Consider the following 18,824-nt stretch of genomic DNA (forward strand, 5'->3'; position numbering starts at 1 on the left):
CCATTCTCCTGCCTCAGCCTCCTGAGTAGCTGGGACTACAGGCGCCCGCCTCATCGCCCGGCTAGTTTTTTGTATTCTTTAGTAGAGACGGGGTTTCACCGTGTTAGCCAGGGTGGTCTCGATCTCCTGACCTTGTGATCCGCCCGTCTCGGCCTCCCAAAGTGCTGGGATTACAGGCTTGAGCCACCGCGCCCGGCCGATAGGATGACTTTTCTATAACTCCATCAGATGTTGCTGTGGGGACATGTGTGAGGATTTGAAACGTCTCTTGTAACCCTGATGGAGTCTCAGCTACTACATGAAGGCCATGGTGTTCATGTCTTAAAATCAACTCTGTGGGAGAGCATCACTGTGATCTGGGTATTGGCAGTGTTATGTTACTCACCTTTACATACACTTCATATATAGGGATTGCTGCAAAATAGGAACAAAAAACAATGACCATTTGGGAGTACTTCAGAGAAAATTATTATTTTTTTTTTTTTGGACTTAGAAGTTACATGGTTAATAGACTTGGGTAAAGAGTAATTTTGAATTTATAGAGGACCCATTTTAACTGTTTATAACTTTCCTTTGGTCTCTGCTTCATCGTCAGGAGTAGATACTGACATGATTAAGAATTCAGTTGTCTCCTCAAAAGAGGAGAGTCCTGCCTATGTGTTGCATGGAACATTCAATTTACCACTTTTTTTCATGCCCTTCAAAAGACTTAAGTATTTTATTACAATAAAAATGTAAGAGAGCATTTTTTTCTAAATATCTCTTTTCATAGTAATCACCCCAAAACAAACACTGACTGAGCCATAGAAAGGTGTCTAACATTAATAAGGAATACTAAGGAGATCCAAATATGCCCAGTGTTCAGCTGTTCTTTCTGGGTTGGAAGAAAATGAGGTAGCAAAACTGACACACAAAACAATTAGAAAGTCCAAAGTCAAAGGGCATTATTAAGAACAAATGTGTAGTTCAAGATCATCACTCCTGAAATGGCAGAGTCCACCTAACTCAAGGTTCTAAACTTAATAAACATTTATTTATTTCCATTTGAGGTAAGATTTCTGTCTTGGGTGCCTAAGTATAGAAGGGACTCCAGGCCGGGCGCGGTGGCTCACGCCTGTAATCCCAGCACTTTGGGGGGCCGAGGTGGGCGGATCACGAGGTCAGGAGATGGAGACCATCCTGGCTAACATGGTGAAACCCTGTCTCTACTAAAATACGAAAAAAAAAAAAAAAAATTAGATGGGCATGGTGGTGGTTGCCTGTAGTCCCAGCCACTCAGGAGGCCAAGGCAGCAGAATCGCTTGAACCCGGGAGGTGGAGATTATAGTGAGCCGAGATCGCACCACTGCACTCCAGCCTGGTGACAGAGCGAGACTCCATCTCAAAAAAAAAAAAAAAAAAAAGAAGGGACTCCAGCCCAAATGGGTTGCTATCAGCCACCCCTCTGTGGTCACTCAAATCCATGATCTTGGAGACATTTGAATTGTTTTAGCAATCTCCTTAATGAATGGGTACATGAAATTTCAAAGCAGTGGAAGGGAAAGCACAAGATTGTCTTATACCAAGCTCTCTTGTGAATAAAATATAAAAGACTCCTGATAAGACACCCATTGTGAGTAATGGTCAGATACTACAAGGGTGTGAAGTGAGGGTCTGAGCATAAATCTGTGAATGGTTCTAGTCATTATTTACACCCCCACCCCTCTCCAGAAAACAAGTGCCTTTTAAATGTGGCTCATCTTTCTTTCCTCCTGAGTTTCTCTGGAGGCTCACCAGTGCTCTCAAGATTGTAAGTGTAAAGGCAGAGATGTTGAGATGTAGATATTTTTAAAGGTCAGATCTGAATCCAAATTGCCCACTCTCGGCCAAAGAGAACTATAGGAAAAGAGAAATATGCTCATTGACTCACCAAGTCAGGGAAAATTTCAGATCACCTGACTGGCTACACTCAGTTTGACCCTGTCCTGTCAAAGCCCACATTTCTGTGAAATTGTTAGCCAACTGCTTAACTCAAGAGTGAACTTCCCACAGTTCCTAGAATGCCAACCAACCTCGCAGGGCTGCCTTCAATAGTGGATTATTCCAACTGGACGCCTGTGGAGACTGCATTTTTCTTCTGGCTCCTGGACAAGGGCTCTCGCCTCCAGACCACATTGCATTTGTGGTGATTGATGGAAAGGCTGCTTTGAAATAGTTTTGTCCCGAGACAAGATCTTTGGCAGACTGCCCCCTCAGGCTTAGCTCTACAGAAGATGAAAAGAAAACTGTGGAAGAAAAGAGCACCTTCATGCAAAGCGTTCGCTAGCAAGTTGAGCCCTGAGAAAGAGAGACAAATCAAAAATTGTGACACTTAGAAATATAAATCCAGGCTTATTATCATCTAGAAATGAAACTAACTTGATGAACCTTAAAGAGCACTCTTCTATCATATTTCCTAAAATAACAGACTCATATGGAAATGGAAAATGGTGGCATGGTCTGACTTAAACACGGCTTTCTTTTGTGGCCTGTTTCCCTCCCCTGCCTACCCTGTCAATTCCTGGCTTGATTTGTTTCTCCTTTCTTGCGCCATCTCCTCTTTTCACAGATACAAAACAGTATCCGGTGTTTGTGGGCCACAAGCCAGGACGGAACACCACACAGAGGCACAGGCTGGACATCCAGATGATTATGATCATGAACGGAACCCTCTACATTGCTGCTAGGTACGGGGCCCTTTCCCCTTGTCTGCCTCCAGCGTGTCCAAAAGCCCAAGGTCCTAAATGTACCGGCTCTGCATTATTTTTGAGATCTTGAGGTTTCTCAATAGAGTGTTATTTAATTTAAAGGCTCCTGTAATTGTCAAGCAATCGTTATTTCAAAACTGTCTGTGTCTGTTTAACCCTATGTGGATTTAAATAGAAACAATAGCATATTTGGGCACTTACACTCAAATAATCCACTGTTTATCTTGAACATATATGCAAATATTTATTCAAGCACCCATTAGAATGCTCTGCTCCTCAATACTTTTTTGTTTGTTTAAGATGGAGTTTTCGCTCTTATTGCCCAGGCTGGAGTGCAATGGCACAATCTCAGCTCACCAAAACCTCCCTCTCGTGAGTTCAAGCAATTCTTTTGCCTCAGCCTCCCAAGTAGCTGGAATAACAGGCATGCACCATCACGCCTGGCTAATTTGGTATTTTAGACAGGGTTTCACTATGTTGGTCAGGCTGGTCTTGAACTCCTGACCTCAGGTGATTCACCCACCTTGGCCTCCCGAAGTGCTGGGATTACAGGCCTGAGCCACCTCATCTGGCCTAATACTTATTTGTTAAATTAAGTAGAATGTGTAAACATGTATTATATAGTGTAAATGTAGGTGTGTGCATTAAACCTATTTATATTTTTTGCAGTTATCATATATATCATTCATAATATATATCATCACTTTGAAAGAACGGCAATGACAACCAAAGAAAGCATAATATATATTTCAGAAGGTTTTTATTTGGTTTTAGTAAAGAAAATATTCATCCATTGGGGAAATGTTATTTAGACAGACAGACTGACGTCTTAAGGCTGAATGGCATGGTAAGAATATGGCTCAAACAGGGATCACAGAAATTTAGGCTTTTGTTATAATTCTGCCCTTAATTTAGCCGGACCACAACTTCTGTGGCCATCCATAAGTATCCTCTGCCAAATGAGATGTTGTATTTGATTACCTTAATGAAGTCCCTAACGAGTCCAACAATATATGATCCTCCATTTTGGAAGTGTGTAGCTATTCAAAATAATTCCAAATGAACAGCAATATGGAGCACTATCTTGTAGTGTTCCCTGTGGTCTTTCTTGGCTCTACACTGTTTAATCATTTCACACTAGGGAGAAGAAATGGAGATTATGCTTTTTTTGAGACAGCATTTCACTCCCATTGTCCAGGCTGGAGTGCAGTGGCACGATCTCAGCTCACTGCAACTTCCTCCTCCTCACCAATGTTAAAGCAATTCTCCTGCCTCAGCCTCCTGAGTAGCTGGGACTACAGGCACCCACCACCATGCCCAGCTAATTTTTGTATTTTTAGTAGAGATGGCATTCCACCATGTTGACCAGGCTAGTCTCGAACTCCTGACCTTCAAGTGGTCCACCCACCTCGACCTCTCAAAGTGCTGGAATTGCAGGTGTGAGCCACCATGCCCGGCCTAGAAATGGAGATCGTTTCTATCTGGCATAAGGAAAGAACAAGTAAATAACAGTGGTTGATTCTTCTAAAGCACTTAGATGTTCTGAGGTGATAAGCTGCGCAACATAAAGTTAAAAACAAAACAAAACAAAAAAAAACGGCTAGACTAAAACGTCCTGAAACTGCCCCCAACTCGGCTACAGGAAGCAATGTCCAGATACTTTTCTAAAGTTTTACTTTACAAATACTTATACAGTATATACAACTAGTATGCTGTGCACATACAATGAACAAACATAGCTATAGATTATTTGTGAATGTCAATTCATCCAATCCTGGAAACAACCCTATAAGAAGGAGCTGTTATTATTCCCATGTCTTATAGGAGGAATCCAAGGGACAGATAGGTGAAATGATGGGGCCAAAATGACAGAAGCAGGATTTGAACCAGGATGGTCTTGCTCTAGAGTCCATGCTGTCATTCCCTGTACTTTGCTGCATACTGAGGAATAGAGCTGGTACTGTTTGTCCTGAGAATACCCTTGTAATAGCTGTTGCCCAAGAACATGGTCATTATGAGTAGTCATTATAAAGCCTTTCCATAAGATGCTCAGTAGTCACCTCTCTGATAGAATACCAGCTCCTTCTTAAATGTCATTTTTATTTTCCTAAACATAACAGGGTTGGAAAATGACATTAGTACTCAAGGGCTGATCAAAACAAATGATAAAACATTGAATCTGTGAGAAATAGGTTGACTTAAGAATCTCTTGTGAATTGTTCAGTTTCCAATTGAGTCTCCGGGGGAAAAAATGGTATAACAGACTGCCCTTGTACTCAACGATTTAGCAGCGCATGGACCACAGGTTCCAGGGCTATATGAGTGTTAGGAGCAAGGTCCTATGCAGACTTAAAAGTGACCTTTATTCTAGCTCATTAAAACCAAGACAGTTTTATTCTAACTCCTCACCCCAAGGAAGGTAAGGGAAAGAAGAAATAGAAGGATAAAAAGAAGAAACACACTAATATTTTTGAAACTATCAAATAAACTCATCTTTGATTAGAGGTCAAGTTTATATCACTGTAGCATTGACATGTTGGTTTTCACACCATACGCAGCCACTTCCTCTCAACACACACCCTTAAACAAATTCTTGAAGGGGTTCCATGCCCACCATATTTAGGGCCTCTTCTCTCCTTTTAATTTTACACTTTATTTTTACGCTTCCAACTTTAATTCACTTTAATGTTACACTTCCCAACATTGCTCTGAGAGATCCAAGTTTCTAGGCAGCAAATAACATGATTTAAAGCTAAATCCCTCCCCCCGCCCCCTGCCGCCCAGGTTCAAGCCATGGCAACACAATTCAGTGGTGCTTGCTGGAGGGGGAAGAGGAAGTGCTAGGATTAAGTCAGTTTATGTTCAAATAACTTAATTCAGGAAGAACAGTGTATGAGACCTGGGATGCACACTAAGATGGTTGGGAATGACCCCGACCATGGTCTGTGGTTTACCATAAAGCACCATTTTTGTTTGCTAGGGCCATGTGAGCTTTTGGATATTGAAAAAGATTGTCATTGTCCAAAAGAAGATTTCATTCACAGAATTCTATGTTTAAAAGGCTTCCCAGTTCTTCTAGACAATTGGTGTCAGCAATCGCAAGCCAAGTCCCCTCCAGAACCCAGGGGACTGAGTGAGTGTTGGTGGCAAGAACCCCTTTCAATTCTGCTTTATTATTATCCACTTTGTAAATTCCTCTTCTTTTTTAATCTCTAAACTGCTAATTAACATAAACAGGCCATGCCAAAAGGGGGCAATCTGAGAGCTTTCTGAGGAGCTGCCAATGCATATTAATCAGTTGTTCATTTACAATTCGTATGTTCAGCTCCGACTTCAGTTTTGAGGGGAGGCAGGCAAGGAAAAGCCTCAAGTCATCTCAAACCTGATACCAAAGTAATAGGCAATTCCATTCCAATAATGAGTCTGACCACAGCACCACCAATAAAGTCAAACAAGTAATAAACAAATGCAATAAAACTGCCTTGAAATTAAAGGGCATGGCGATTCTGGCAGCCTACTGAAGTTTGAAGAAACTTCCCTATTCAGCAATTTACAAAACAGGCCCCTACTCCTCCACGCCTTACCATGCCCTTCCCCCCCTCACCCCATGCACACTCACAGTAGCAGGCAAGGGAATTTTCTAAGCCAACTGCCCTTCCTGTTCCTTTTATTTTCACGTGAGATGGCCTGTTATTTTTCTGTGTTGTGCTTTTCTAAAACAAGAAGCAAACAGATTTTCCAAGAACTGAAAAAAAAAAAAAAATATATATATATATATGTGTGAATCCTGCAAATAATTCCTTTCTTATCAGCTCCCCACTCTTTCTTTTAACTAACGAGGTGGCTTAAAAGTCTGCATAGAAGACTTGAGGTCCTGGTTTAAAGCTGTGGGTAATTTTCCAGCCCCAGGACTTCCTGCATTTTAGAAAAAGTCAATGTTATTTCAAGGGAAAATGAGCTGTTTTGCTTTCCCTCACTAGCCCCCATCTCCTCTGTTGAGTGTAGTTCTTTTCTTTCTTACGAATTCCAGACAAAAACGCCCTTGTACTCAGCTCACACAGAAGGGGATGTTTAAATATAGCCCCACACCTGAGCTGCTGATTCTCTTTCTCCCCTTCCAAGGCTAGATTGGCAGCAAATTGTAAAGACAACCCAATTCTCAGCAAAACAGGAAGGTGAACAGAAGCAAGAAATGTAAACTTTAGCTTAAGTACATTTTAGACTTTAATTGACCATCATTATGAGGAAAAGAGTGGCTTCTGGAAAAAATTTTACCTTTATCGTCATCCATCCCGTCGATCAAATAATCAAAGTTAAGATGGAAATATATTTTCAAAAGAAAGATGGAGATGGAGATCAGTTTTTTGTTAGCCCTCTTGATGAACAAATGTGGCATGTTGAATACCAAGTATTTGGTACGTGTATTTGAAGATAATGAAAGGGCGCACGAACCCATCTGTTTTCTAGATTTGGGGCCAGTTTAACTTTCAGAGCCCTCCCTTCTGAGCTACATATATGCAGATGTTATAGATCTAGTGTCAGAGAGAAGAGTTAATACAGGAAAGTTTTCATAAAAGGTGTCCCTTGGAGCACAATGCCATGATTTATCAGAAGGTGCTAAATGAGATCCGGAGACATCACTTGAAGGCTGCGCTCTTTTCTTCTTGCATGTGGATATCATGTTTTTTTAAGAACATGGATATGGGCTTATCTGCCCTGATAAGACATAACTCATTAAGCAGAAAATGAACTGTTTTGACTCTGTGTTTGACCTTGTATTAATTTTTCTTTGCCTATAGGGACCATATTTATACTGTTGATATAGACACATCACACACGGAAGAAATTTATTGTAGCAAAGTAAGTTGTTTTAAAACCATATTTGTAAAATGAAGGACCTTTGGATAGTTCTTGAACAGAATATGTATTTTAAGTGCATTAAGATGATGTAGCTAATCATAACTTAGAGAGGCCAACATGCATTTTGTGAAATCCTAATTGGGGAATAGGTTACGATTTAATCCATGTTCAGAAACAGTTATGTACTTCATATTTTATTCATCAAATATATGTGTACATATACATTTTGAAGTTTTGGGTAATTTCTACATTTCTTTTATAAAAATATTGCCTCATTTGTCCAAGAAAATATCAGTTTCCATAAGTAAAATTTTGTTCCACAAATGTGTTCTACAAAGGTTTCAATGTTAATTTCCATGTCTTGCAGTATTAAGTTTGATTTGACTGTTGTGGTTCAGGAACTTGATCGTTACCCATTTCAGACAGACAGAAAGTATAAGCTAAGCTTTCCTCATAACGCCACATGGGGATATTTTACTTAATAAAACCTGTACCATAGGAGTAGAAGATCCCTTCAGTCCATTAATCTATGTGAAGGAGTATAACCTGAATTAAATCTTTGTCCACCTAGAGTCAATGTCCTCTTTATGTTTAAGAAAATGACTTCCATATTTTAAGAAAAAAGCCTTCTTTATAAAAATTGATTTATCAACTGAAAGGAAAGGGCGAGGACACATATTTTATCAAAATGAGCCTAATTTGGCAAATCCATTTGGATAGTTTATGTAACATTTTCACACTGTTGTTTATTCTTTCCTTTCTCCTTCATCTTTAACTCAAACAGAAGAAGATCATTTTGTGGTTTAATGAATTGATAGGAGTTCAAAATTAAACGAATGTTTTCATCTGGAATCTTTTGTTGTTATGGTGAATTAATCATGGAGAAAGGGTGCAGAAAGCTTTCAATAAATATATGTTCAGGCTTTAGTCTCCCCAAGGGAACTCTTACTTCTAAAATCAAATGCAACAACCTCTGGGCTCTAATTGATTTCTTTCTTGATCCCTGCAGAAACTGACATGGAAATCTAGACAGGCCGATGTAGACACTTGCAGAATGAAGGGAAAACATAAGGTAGGCGATTTTCATTTCTCCTGCAGCTGCCACTTTGGGTTAAGTTTTTGACTGTCATATCCAGCCACAGACCGTGATGTAGAATGGATTGTTCTTTTTCCCTTTTCCCTCAGTAATTGCTTTTTTCATCAACTTATTGAAGGCTTTAATTTGCAAAAATAGTTTGCTTTTAATGTGATGAAACATTACAACAGCTGCTAGGCCTGCATCATGAACTACTTAGGCACACACAGGATTATGGACACAAAGCCGGCTGCACAGAGTCTTCTGAGTGCACTCCGATGCCCACCTCTGCAGTCCAAGGCCCACAGGGAGTCTGTGGAAGAGCTCATAAAAGGCTGCCGCAGACATGCGGGCTTTTCTGCCTTTGGTCATATGACAACATAAAAACATACTTCAACCAGCAGCTTTGTACATCAGGGAACACTGGAGCATCTGGCATTAAAATTAATATGATGGGAGGTTGGCATTTCCAAGCTTGCCTTCCTTTTGTGACATAAAGTAAACACACACTCTTCCATTCTGTGCCTTGTTTTTATTTACTGTTGAAAAAGTAATCGTTGATATCGGCATCATCTTGTGGTTAGTATCAGGAGGAACTTGAACTTTTAATGGGAGAAGTCCTCAGCCACCTCCATTTTAACCTTACTGACCATGGCATACAGTGAAGAATCGGTTTCTGTATTGAATGGACACGATACAAACAGTTTGAATTATTTTTCAGGATGAGTGCCACAACTTTATTAAAGTTCTTCTGAAGAAAAACGATGATGCATTGTTTGTCTGTGGGACTAATGCCTTCAACCCTTCCTGCAGAAACTATAAGGTAAATGCTATTTGTCGGTGAGAACCACACTGCCAGGAGGCATTTCATAATTTACTGTGATTGTACCTGCAGCAACCTAAGAGGGGTAATTCAACACCACCTGAGTTCCTCTCACTTGTTCAACTTAATGTATTGCTCCACATGAGTGATCCTGAGCAGGCCTCTAAGCTTCCTGTTTGTTGAGGATTGATTGACACATTTTTAAAGAGCCTGCCTAGCAAAGTTAGTTTCTGTAAGACCCTTTTCTCTATTGTTCAGAAGACTGACATACTTACCATGTACACCATGTGGATTTCCTCTCTCTATTTTTTCTCCCTCCCACCCCACTATCTAACCTCTGAGCACAAAAGCACACTTATATGGTGAGTGATTTCTATTCTAAAAGGTATCTCAAAAGCATGCCATTTGAAACTATAGACTTTCCTACAAGAACACAGGAATTTAATTCCATTGAGCACTCAGCTTTCTTGACCACAGCCTTACTTACCTTGGCTTTATGCAAGCAGGGGAAAAAAGCCCTCTTAAAGAGTTAGTACATCTAGCTGTTTTGATGCAGCTATAATAGAGGTGCTGATGAAGGAGCAGGGACCTTGCCAGGCGTGGAAGCAGAGGTGGCAGCGATCTGAGGTCTTGGCTGCACCACTATTAGCTTTCCTTGTACATCTTTCTGCCAGCCTTTCTCGAAGGAAACATGTACTGTGTTTTCTACTGTGGCCCATCGCTGAGGTTGTAAAGACAGACAGGAGGCCTCAACTCTTAGGGAAGCCAGGCAGGGAGAAGAAAACAATTTCATGGGGTTGCTGCCATGGTGACATCATACAATGGATTATGGAAGCACAACACAAAAGTTCCTGCCATGCATGAGGTGAGGAGTCTGGGAAAGCTTCATAAAATGACCCCCTGTCTTCAAACTTTCCTATCTGTTGTTCTCACACCTGGAACACAAATACCACCGCCCTTAAGAAACACAGGCTCTACAAGCGCAGGGATCACATCTGTGATTCCCCAGAACCTAACATCGTGCCTCCCAAACAGGTGTTTAATTAATTTTTGTGAAGCATTAAATGAGGTAATGCCTAACCTTTGTCTTAAAGGGTAAGGAGAAGTTAGCCAAATGAAGGATGAGAAGCATTCCAGTTAGCAGGGAACAGCATGAACAAAGGCATGGAGTAAGAAATGGCCTATTGAGCTTGAGAAACCTTATTTGGTTCTGAATTGTGTGCCTGTGAAGTGACAATTGTTAACAGAAAAAAGCTGGAGATGTAGATGGCTCCAGGGATGAAGGGAAGAGAATAGATTCAGGAAATACTGAAGTGACAAAAACCGGTAGGATTTAATCATTGATAAGCAATTATTATCAATCTCTCTTTATCCTGGATAAAAAGAGAGCAGTGACTCAAGCATAACTGCTAGGCCATCTCTTGGTGAGTAGATGGATGGGGCTGCCACCAGTTCAGACAGGAAATAAAGGAAGAGCCATGAGACTGGGGTTGGGGGTTGGGGGAGTGTGAAGGTAAAGGTTCCATTTCGCACATTATGAGAATGCCAAGCACTGTGAACAGCACTGCCTATGGGACATGAGTAGAGCTGTCTAGCAAGAAGACGGATCAGTAAGCTCTGGTTTAGAGAGAGATGTGGGGAGAAATATAGATTTAGGTTCCATCATCATAAAGTGAAACCCTAGGAGTGGGAAGAATGAGAAAAGCAATGATGGGCTGGAATCTACACCAGCAAGCTCACGAGAAAGACCCCCTGTCTTTTCTTGGCATGTACAGTGAAGGGAGGGTCTGTTTGACCCTCGTACTCATCTTCCATCTTACACTTGGAAATGGGCACCAACAGGGCCAGGATTAGGGTGGAGCAAGTGAGGCGCGTGGCTCAGGCACAAAATAGAAGGGAGCACCAAAAAATTCAGTAATTAAGATGTTAGATTTTTAATGCAATATTTTTTAAAAATCAAAATTAGTACATAAAGGTCTGTTATAAACAAAAGATCAAGTTTTTAAGTATAAAGACAAGATCTTTATACTTAATAATTTTTATTAAAAAATTATTTTATCAGTGTATAATAGAGGTAGCCAGTCTAGCCCAACATTTACTCTAGCTAGTGACAGCATGCAGATAAGGTTTCAACTTTGATTTACCACTTAATATTCCATCCCTGTTTGTCATTATTTAGGACTCATTAAGATTAATGCTTCTAACAAATCCCAAGGAATTCCCTAGTTGGAAAGCTATCTTTTATGACAAATTACAGGTTTTCTTGGCACAGTGATATACAGGCCATGAATCGTCTGGCTTATTCTTCCTGTACATGTTCCATTTCCCACGATTCTACACCTATAGTAATGCCATCACCTCTTGCTTGTTCTAGCCACACCTGCTGAGACATGCTCCAGGAGCCCAGGCCTCTCAGAAGCCGCAGATGAGATGTTGCTCATGCTTAGTTCCCAACAATATGCCTAGCACTGTGAATGGTAGTAAGAACCCTTGGCATTGCTCTGAAAAGTGTATTTTTAGACTCAGGGCACAGCGTGACATTGCTGATGATATGGGACATAATGTATTTGGCTGCAGGGAGAATGACAGCTTCTCTCTTAAGTGCTTTTTATCAACAGATCAGGACAAAGGTTCAAAGTGAAAACAATGACCAGCCTTCCACTGAAAAACCCAAGTCTTATCATAGCACACAAGCATCAAGTTGATTAGAGTGACATGAAGCAAGAGAGTAACAAATTTTCAGTATCTGCCTCTCTACCATGCACTGATCTATATTAATTTTTATAACACAAGTAAGCTGAATGTATTAGAAAGGTTATAGCTCCAAATTAGATTATCAAGATTATCTGGGGGAGAGCTTTGAAGGCTACACACTATAAATCTAAAACTGCACTCCCTGCCTTTTTCCTCCTGTTCTCTAAACCTTTTGAACTTCTGCAAAAATCAGGCTGGGTCTTTGTATAATTATCTGTACCCGTTAGTGGTTTAACTTCCCGGGAGCTGCTGTGAAGTCTCGGATTTGATGACTGCTTCAAGGGCTAGTTTTTACTTCTTGGAAAGAGGAATTCACCATGGCTTTTGTCTCTGGACCTTTCCAACCTCACAAACCGATACTTTTGTACTTCACTACTTCTTGCCTTTGACCAGCTATAGCTATAGCTACTTTTTTTTTTTTTAAGGATTAGTTACATTATAAAGAAAACCATATACCCCTTGTCTATTGTTTCCTTATTGCTAGGATTAGAGCGTGCACAGCTTAGGATAAAGGCATATCCGTTGCATCACTGTGTGCTAAGGCATCATTTTGAATACATGCCAGACCCACAGACCACAAAGTCTGTCAGAGTTCAACAGAAAGCTCATGGTTGGTATATATCTGAAAAAGACTTTGATTAAAAAATGTGCTGGGTGGAAGAGTACACTGCTTGAAAGAATGTCTGATTTGACCATCTTTCCTCTAAAAATATGTTTTTAACACAGCTATTTTATGTGATTCTTAACTACAGTTTTAAAAATATACATAGTGGCTTCAACAGGGTCCATCTCAAAGTGGTTACAGATTTAAAAAGGCCTATCACATCCTGGACATTATTTCTGAGGGTTTAGGGCAAAAGAAAAGGTTGTTGTTTGTAATTAGATCCGATTATTTCACTTAGATGGATACGTTGGAACCATTTGGGGATGAATTCAGCGGAATGGCCAGATGCCCATATGATGCCAAACATGCCAACGTTGCACTGTTTGCAGGTAAGCGACCTGATTTCTCCTGGTCGCATTTGCTTTTGCGTGTTTCATCCTGTCACTGTGAATCTGCTCTAGAGGATTCATGGAGTCACAGTTGTGCTTTGATTCTCGGTGAATTCTGTAATTAAGCATGCCTTTCCGTTTGAAATTGGTATGAAAATTGAACTTTTGCTTCTCAGACGAAGTCTGTGCCACACTTACCCATGCGTTTGTGCCTTCAGGAAAGGATAACAGCGGAGCACTGAACACGGGATGAATCAGGGAATGTTTGGGCTAAAATAATAGAGAATCTCACCTCAAACCACCAATGTAAAAAAAATAACAAAATTTAAATTTAAAACCCCCTACTGATGTGCATTTATTGTTCAAGCTAGGATGGACTTTGGGGTTGGCTAGATTCAACAACTCAACAGTGTCATCCGGGAGGCAGCTGCTTTTTATTCCCATGCTCTGCATCAACCTCATGATGAGACTGGCGGTTCTCACAATCAGAGGATGGCTGCCAGCCCCAATTAGTGCTACATGTCTTCTTGTCCACATATAGAAAAGAAAGGGAAAGAAACAAAAGGAAGCCTCTGGAAGCTCTCTCAGAGCAATGAGGCCATATACCCACAAGCTTCCAATAAACATCTTCTCAAATATCATTGACCTGATTAGGTTACATGCCCATCTCTGACCGAAAGACCATGGTGGCTGAGGGGAGGGTGCTGATTGCTCAGGCTGACCTCTACTCCCCAACACTACCCCTTCTTTCCACTGCAAAAGATATAAAGAAATCACAAACCACCATCATTTTCAGATTTAGTGGGATTTTTGTGTATGAGATTGTGTGCTTTAATTAGAAATTTATTGAGGAATTCATTACCAGCTGTGTATGTGGAGGCGGATGTAAGCGAAGTGTTGGTATAATAGTGATTGTTATAGCTTGTAATAAAGCAGTTAACTATAATTTCCATCACAACAGCTAAAAACTGGCACATACTAGCTGGATGAGGGACACTAGGGCTTTGATGATGAAACAAGATTAGTTCCTGGCTTCCTGAACCTCTCCCTCAGTGTCATCCATTTGTGGGCCTGAATCTGCAGTGACAGATTGTCAAGTTAAGAAGGGCAAGTTCCTCAGGTTCTCCCCCTAAATGAGAGCACAGTATTACTGAGAAGCAGTTCTGTCAAGAACACAAAGTCTTGTAGACCTATTTGTAAGGTATGAGCAAGGCAAGTGGAGAGAGTACTTGGGCATATTCCCAAGTGCATGACTCCTGCTGGAGGCCCTCACTGACACTTGGAACCTGCATTAGTTGGGACCTTGGAGAATGTGGACTGCAGGGGAGAATTAAAATTTAACTGTAGGTCCAGGAGTGGTAGCTCACGCCTGTAATCCCAGCACTGTAGGAGGCCAAGACGGGAAGATCGCTTGAGCCCAGGAGTTCAATACCAGATGGCAACATAGTGAGACACCATCTCTACAAAAAAGAAAAACATTAGGTGGGCATGGAGATCAAGAGGTTGAGGTTGCAGTGAGCTGTGATTGCACCACTGCACTCCAACCTGGGTGACAGAAGGAGATCCTGTCTCAATAAAATAAAATAAAAACATAATTTAAATGTAAACTGAAAAGATGACTTACTGTAGCCTATGGTAGAAAAGGTAGAACAGGCAGAGAACTTACTACGGCCACCAAGTTTTTAGGAGCTATACAGAGCAAGTCACATGAGTTAATACTATGACTGTCCCCACCCCTAGTGTTGTATCTAAATAGATTTTCATTTAAGTGTTTGAAATCTCATAAAAGCTCAGCCCTTATTAATAGGAGATCCTCATTGCAAATGAATGGTATCATATCACTAAGAGTGTCAGAGGCTGGGCGCAGAGGCTCACGCCTGTAATATCAGCACTTTGGGAGGCCAAGGTGTGCAGATCACCTGAGGTTGGGAGTTCAAGACCAGCCTGACCAACTAAAAATACTAAAAAGACCAGCCTGTCTCTACTAAAAATACAAAATTAGCCGGGTGTGGTGGCACAATCGCAGCTACTCAGGAGGCTGAGGCAGGAGAATCACTTGAACCCGGGAGGTGGAGGTTGCAGTGAGCTGAGATAGTGCCCGCCATTACACTCCAGCCTGAGCAACAAGAGTGAAACTCCATCTTAAAAAAAAAAAAAAACAGTGGCAGAAAAGTATTCTGTTCTACAAGTGAATATTCTGATGAGATACTCAGTTTTTAAAAGAATGCAAAACAAAAAGAGTTTTGGGGAGTAGTTAGAAGGAATAGCCATCACCATGATCTACATTCCCCTCTACCTTCCCCCACTACCCAGGTATATCTGTATGGCTTGGGGCTAGAGGAATATAGAATATGTATTCTATAGTCATAAATGTATAAAGAATGTCTTTATGACCCGGGGCTCAAAATCCGTAAGAAAAGTTAAGATTAGTAGATATTTTTGGGCCAATTTAAAGGTTTGCTCTCTGCAGTTTACATCTACCAAAATAGTTAAAACTTATTGATATATAGCTGTTAATATTGCAGATATTAAGACATCTCTAAATTGAACCTGGATAAATTTTAATTATTTTAAGACCAAAGACAGACATCAAGATCTTTGTTTAAGTGTATTTGGATATGAGTTTTTTTTAAGACAAACAAAGAAAACCATAAACCATTATGTTTACACTACATATAAAAGAGCTTGAACAGTACTATGTTGTATATAAGTCACTTTGACATACAGCTAATGAATATATGTAATCCACTAAAAGTGAATCACCAAAGTAGTTTTTTTATTTTGAATATAATTCTTGTTTCTATTTAATCAACATAGATTTTGCTATTCTAGAACACCCTTTTTGATTATTTGTTGGCAGAGTGTTTGCTAAGCCAGGAAGGAACCAAAAGGTCTAGCAGACTAATCTTCAGTCTGCTTTATTCTCTTATGCCTGGGATCTACTCTCAATCATATCTCCCCCAAAGCATGAATTATTGCAGAAAGACCTGTCTGAACTCCGTGTCACTCCTTCCCCTTTCTTCTTTGCTTTAGCATGTTGTATTTCAGAATGCTTTTAGTTTGTGACTTTGGAGATACCGAAGCAAATATCTGTTATTGAAACCAGATTGCCAGGATTTAGTGAACTGCCAAACCTGAGGTCAAGGGAGCTGTGACTCCCAGGACGGGGGCAATTTAGTCAGCCCTTTTTTGCTTATGAACCCTCTCTCTTCAGCTCCTCTCACCTGATCAGACTGAGGACTCCTTTACTTATGCATGTGCCCAAAATTTCTGGGGATACAATCAGCATCCATCTTTCCCTGGGCTCTCACCTAATCCAGTTTACCATGGTGCGGTGGCAGTAGTAGTGCCCAAGGATCCTTGGTCTTGAGGTTTCAGTCAAGGTCCAGCTAATCAAGTGAAGCAAACATTTTTCATTTACCCTGTTCCCTGAGCTGCTGCTGGTACTGCTGCTTAAAAAAAAAAACATTGCCATGCAATTTAAAAATGAAAAATGTTTCATCTCTCATGATCCCAATTTAAAATGGTTAGGAATGTGGGCCAAGAGTTTTCCCAGTGACTCTTGGATTTTTCCCAGTTGCCCTATCTCATTTGCCTGATGTTGGAAAGCAATCTAAGGGATGTCTTTATTATTCCTCCACCCCCACTGACTTGCTCCCACCCTGTTCACCTCTTTTCTTTTCCTTCTAAGATGGAAAGCTATACTCAGCCACAGTGACTGACTTCCTTGCCATTGACGCAGTCATTTACCGGAGTCTTGGAGAAAGCCCTACCCTGCGGACCGTCAAGCACGATTCAAAATGGTTGAAAGGTGAACAAACAATTAAAAGAAGGAGAGTCGGAGGGGAGGGGAATACATATCTTGTGGGAGATCTAGAGTCTGGAGGGACCAGACTGTAGCTTCATTTTAGTAATGACTTCTGACAGACAGAAACATGTAAATTGCATCTTTGTTTTCAACGGATTTATTTACCTCCCTTTTTTCCTTCCCCTGAGTTTCTGGAGTATTAACAAAACTACCAATGCCACAACAATAGAATATATTACATTCATCTTTTCTTGCTTCAAGCTCTCATTTCTGAGCCCTGCATGAAAAGAACTGAACAATGCATTCATGGAAGGGGACAGGGGCGTGGAGGTGGTGGGGAAGAGGAGAAAAGCTATTCACAGCCCTGTATGAGTCAGGGTGACGAGGCAATGTATACAAAATCTTCTCTGTAATAGGGGCATTCCATTGTGGAAAATAAAATTACAGAGATATGCAAAATTCGATAATTCTTCATTGTTGATTGCAAAGCTTCTGAAAGATACAATGTATAAGTGTGAATGCCTTGTGAAATCACCAGTGCTTGCATGTGTGAAGTCATTAGAAATGGTTAGTGTTAACCAAATGTCTAATGGCCCTACACTTTTAATTAATAACATGTCTTTGGCTACACTTGATTGAAATTCTGTTAACTCTGTGTGACATGTTCCCAATTAAAGTGCCTATTTGTCTACAGAACCATACTTTGTTCAAGCTGTGGATTACGGAGATTATATCTACTTCTTCTTCAGGGAAATAGCAGTGGAGTATAACACCATGGGAAAGGTAAGAGGGGATGCTTTCCCTGGCTCACTTTGTAACATTTTCAGAAACCCACACCTTTGGACAAATGTTGTTATCAATGATCTTGAAATGAGAACCATAAATCTAGTAACAGTCTTGGAAGCCCTATCTGCTTTTGCAGAACAGTAGCAAATCACAGGAAATTTCTTAAGTATTTCTATTGAAAATTTATGTTTGGTTGGTTTCATGCTGAGATTCAAGTATCTTTTTTTTCTTTTTGAGACGGAGTCTTGCTCAGTTGCCCAGGCAGGATTGCAGTGGTGCAATCTCGGCTCACTGCAACCTCTGCCTCCCTGGTTCAAGTGATTCTCCTGCCTCAGCCTCCTAAGTAGCTGGGATTACAGGCATGTGCCACCGTGCCCCACTAATTTTTTCGTGTGTTTAGTAGAGACAGGGTTTCGCTGTGTTGGCAGGGTGGTCTTGAACCCCTGACCTCAAGTAATTCACCCGCTTCAGCCTCCCAAAATGCTGGGATTACAGGCATGAGCCTCCACACCTGGCCCAAGATTCAAGTGTCTTGAGATGTGATTTCCAGGTATACTCAACAGTTTTTTTTTTTTTTTTTTTTTTTCTTAATTGAGTGGCTCCACAGAGACCGTAACTATCTGGTATCTTTAATCAAATTGAGTCTTGATTTTTGTCTTTATTGCAAAAAGCAATACAACATTTAGGGGATATCCATTTTAGTTCTTTTTACCAGAGAGTAGATCAAGGTCCCTAAGTTGAAGGGTAACATAGAATGCCAGGGTGGCTTGCACAGATTCAGGGCCCAGAGGCAGCTAGTGAGGATGGCAGAGATGGTGCATACAAAGTGTGCTTTTGTTTGAGGAAATAAAAAGCTAAGCAGTCTGTATGGAAATGAGTTTATGTGGCTGGGAGCTGATTCCCTGAAGGATTTATGGCTCTGTATTAAATGCCACAGTCTTATCTTTAAAAACATGCTGCTCCAATGCTGAGTTTTCCTCTTTTTTTCTTTTCTTTTCT

The 18,824-nt window shown here is 40.7% G+C and overlaps 1 protein-coding gene across 4 annotated transcripts in view; it reads left to right on the forward strand.

The window, feature by feature from the left end:
* The window catches only part of SEMA6A (semaphorin 6A), a 135,232-nt gene that overhangs the window by 72,387 nt on the left and 44,021 nt on the right, over positions 1 to 18,824 (forward strand). For 3 of the 4 annotated variants that reach the window (XM_033181483.1, XM_033181480.1, XM_033181481.1), the window contains exons 3-9: positions 2,588 to 2,705; positions 7,526 to 7,586; positions 8,596 to 8,658; positions 9,383 to 9,484; positions 13,141 to 13,231; positions 16,923 to 17,042; positions 17,734 to 17,822. In XM_033181483.1, the coding sequence (XP_033037374.1) occupies positions 2,588 to 2,705; positions 7,526 to 7,586; positions 8,596 to 8,658; positions 9,383 to 9,484; positions 13,141 to 13,231; positions 16,923 to 17,042; positions 17,734 to 17,822 (644 nt within the window). Of the gene's footprint in view, positions 1 to 2,587; positions 2,706 to 7,525; positions 7,591 to 8,595; positions 8,659 to 9,382; positions 9,485 to 13,140; positions 13,232 to 16,922; positions 17,043 to 17,733; positions 17,823 to 18,824 lie in introns of those variants that run through there. The other variant, XM_033181482.1, reaches the window with a different exon arrangement.

Source organism: Trachypithecus francoisi, unplaced genomic scaffold (genome assembly GCF_009764315.1).
Source record: "Trachypithecus francoisi isolate TF-2019V2 unplaced genomic scaffold, Tfra_2.0 Lachesis_group2, whole genome shotgun sequence".
Taxonomy (NCBI): Eukaryota; Metazoa; Chordata; class Mammalia; order Primates; family Cercopithecidae; genus Trachypithecus; species Trachypithecus francoisi.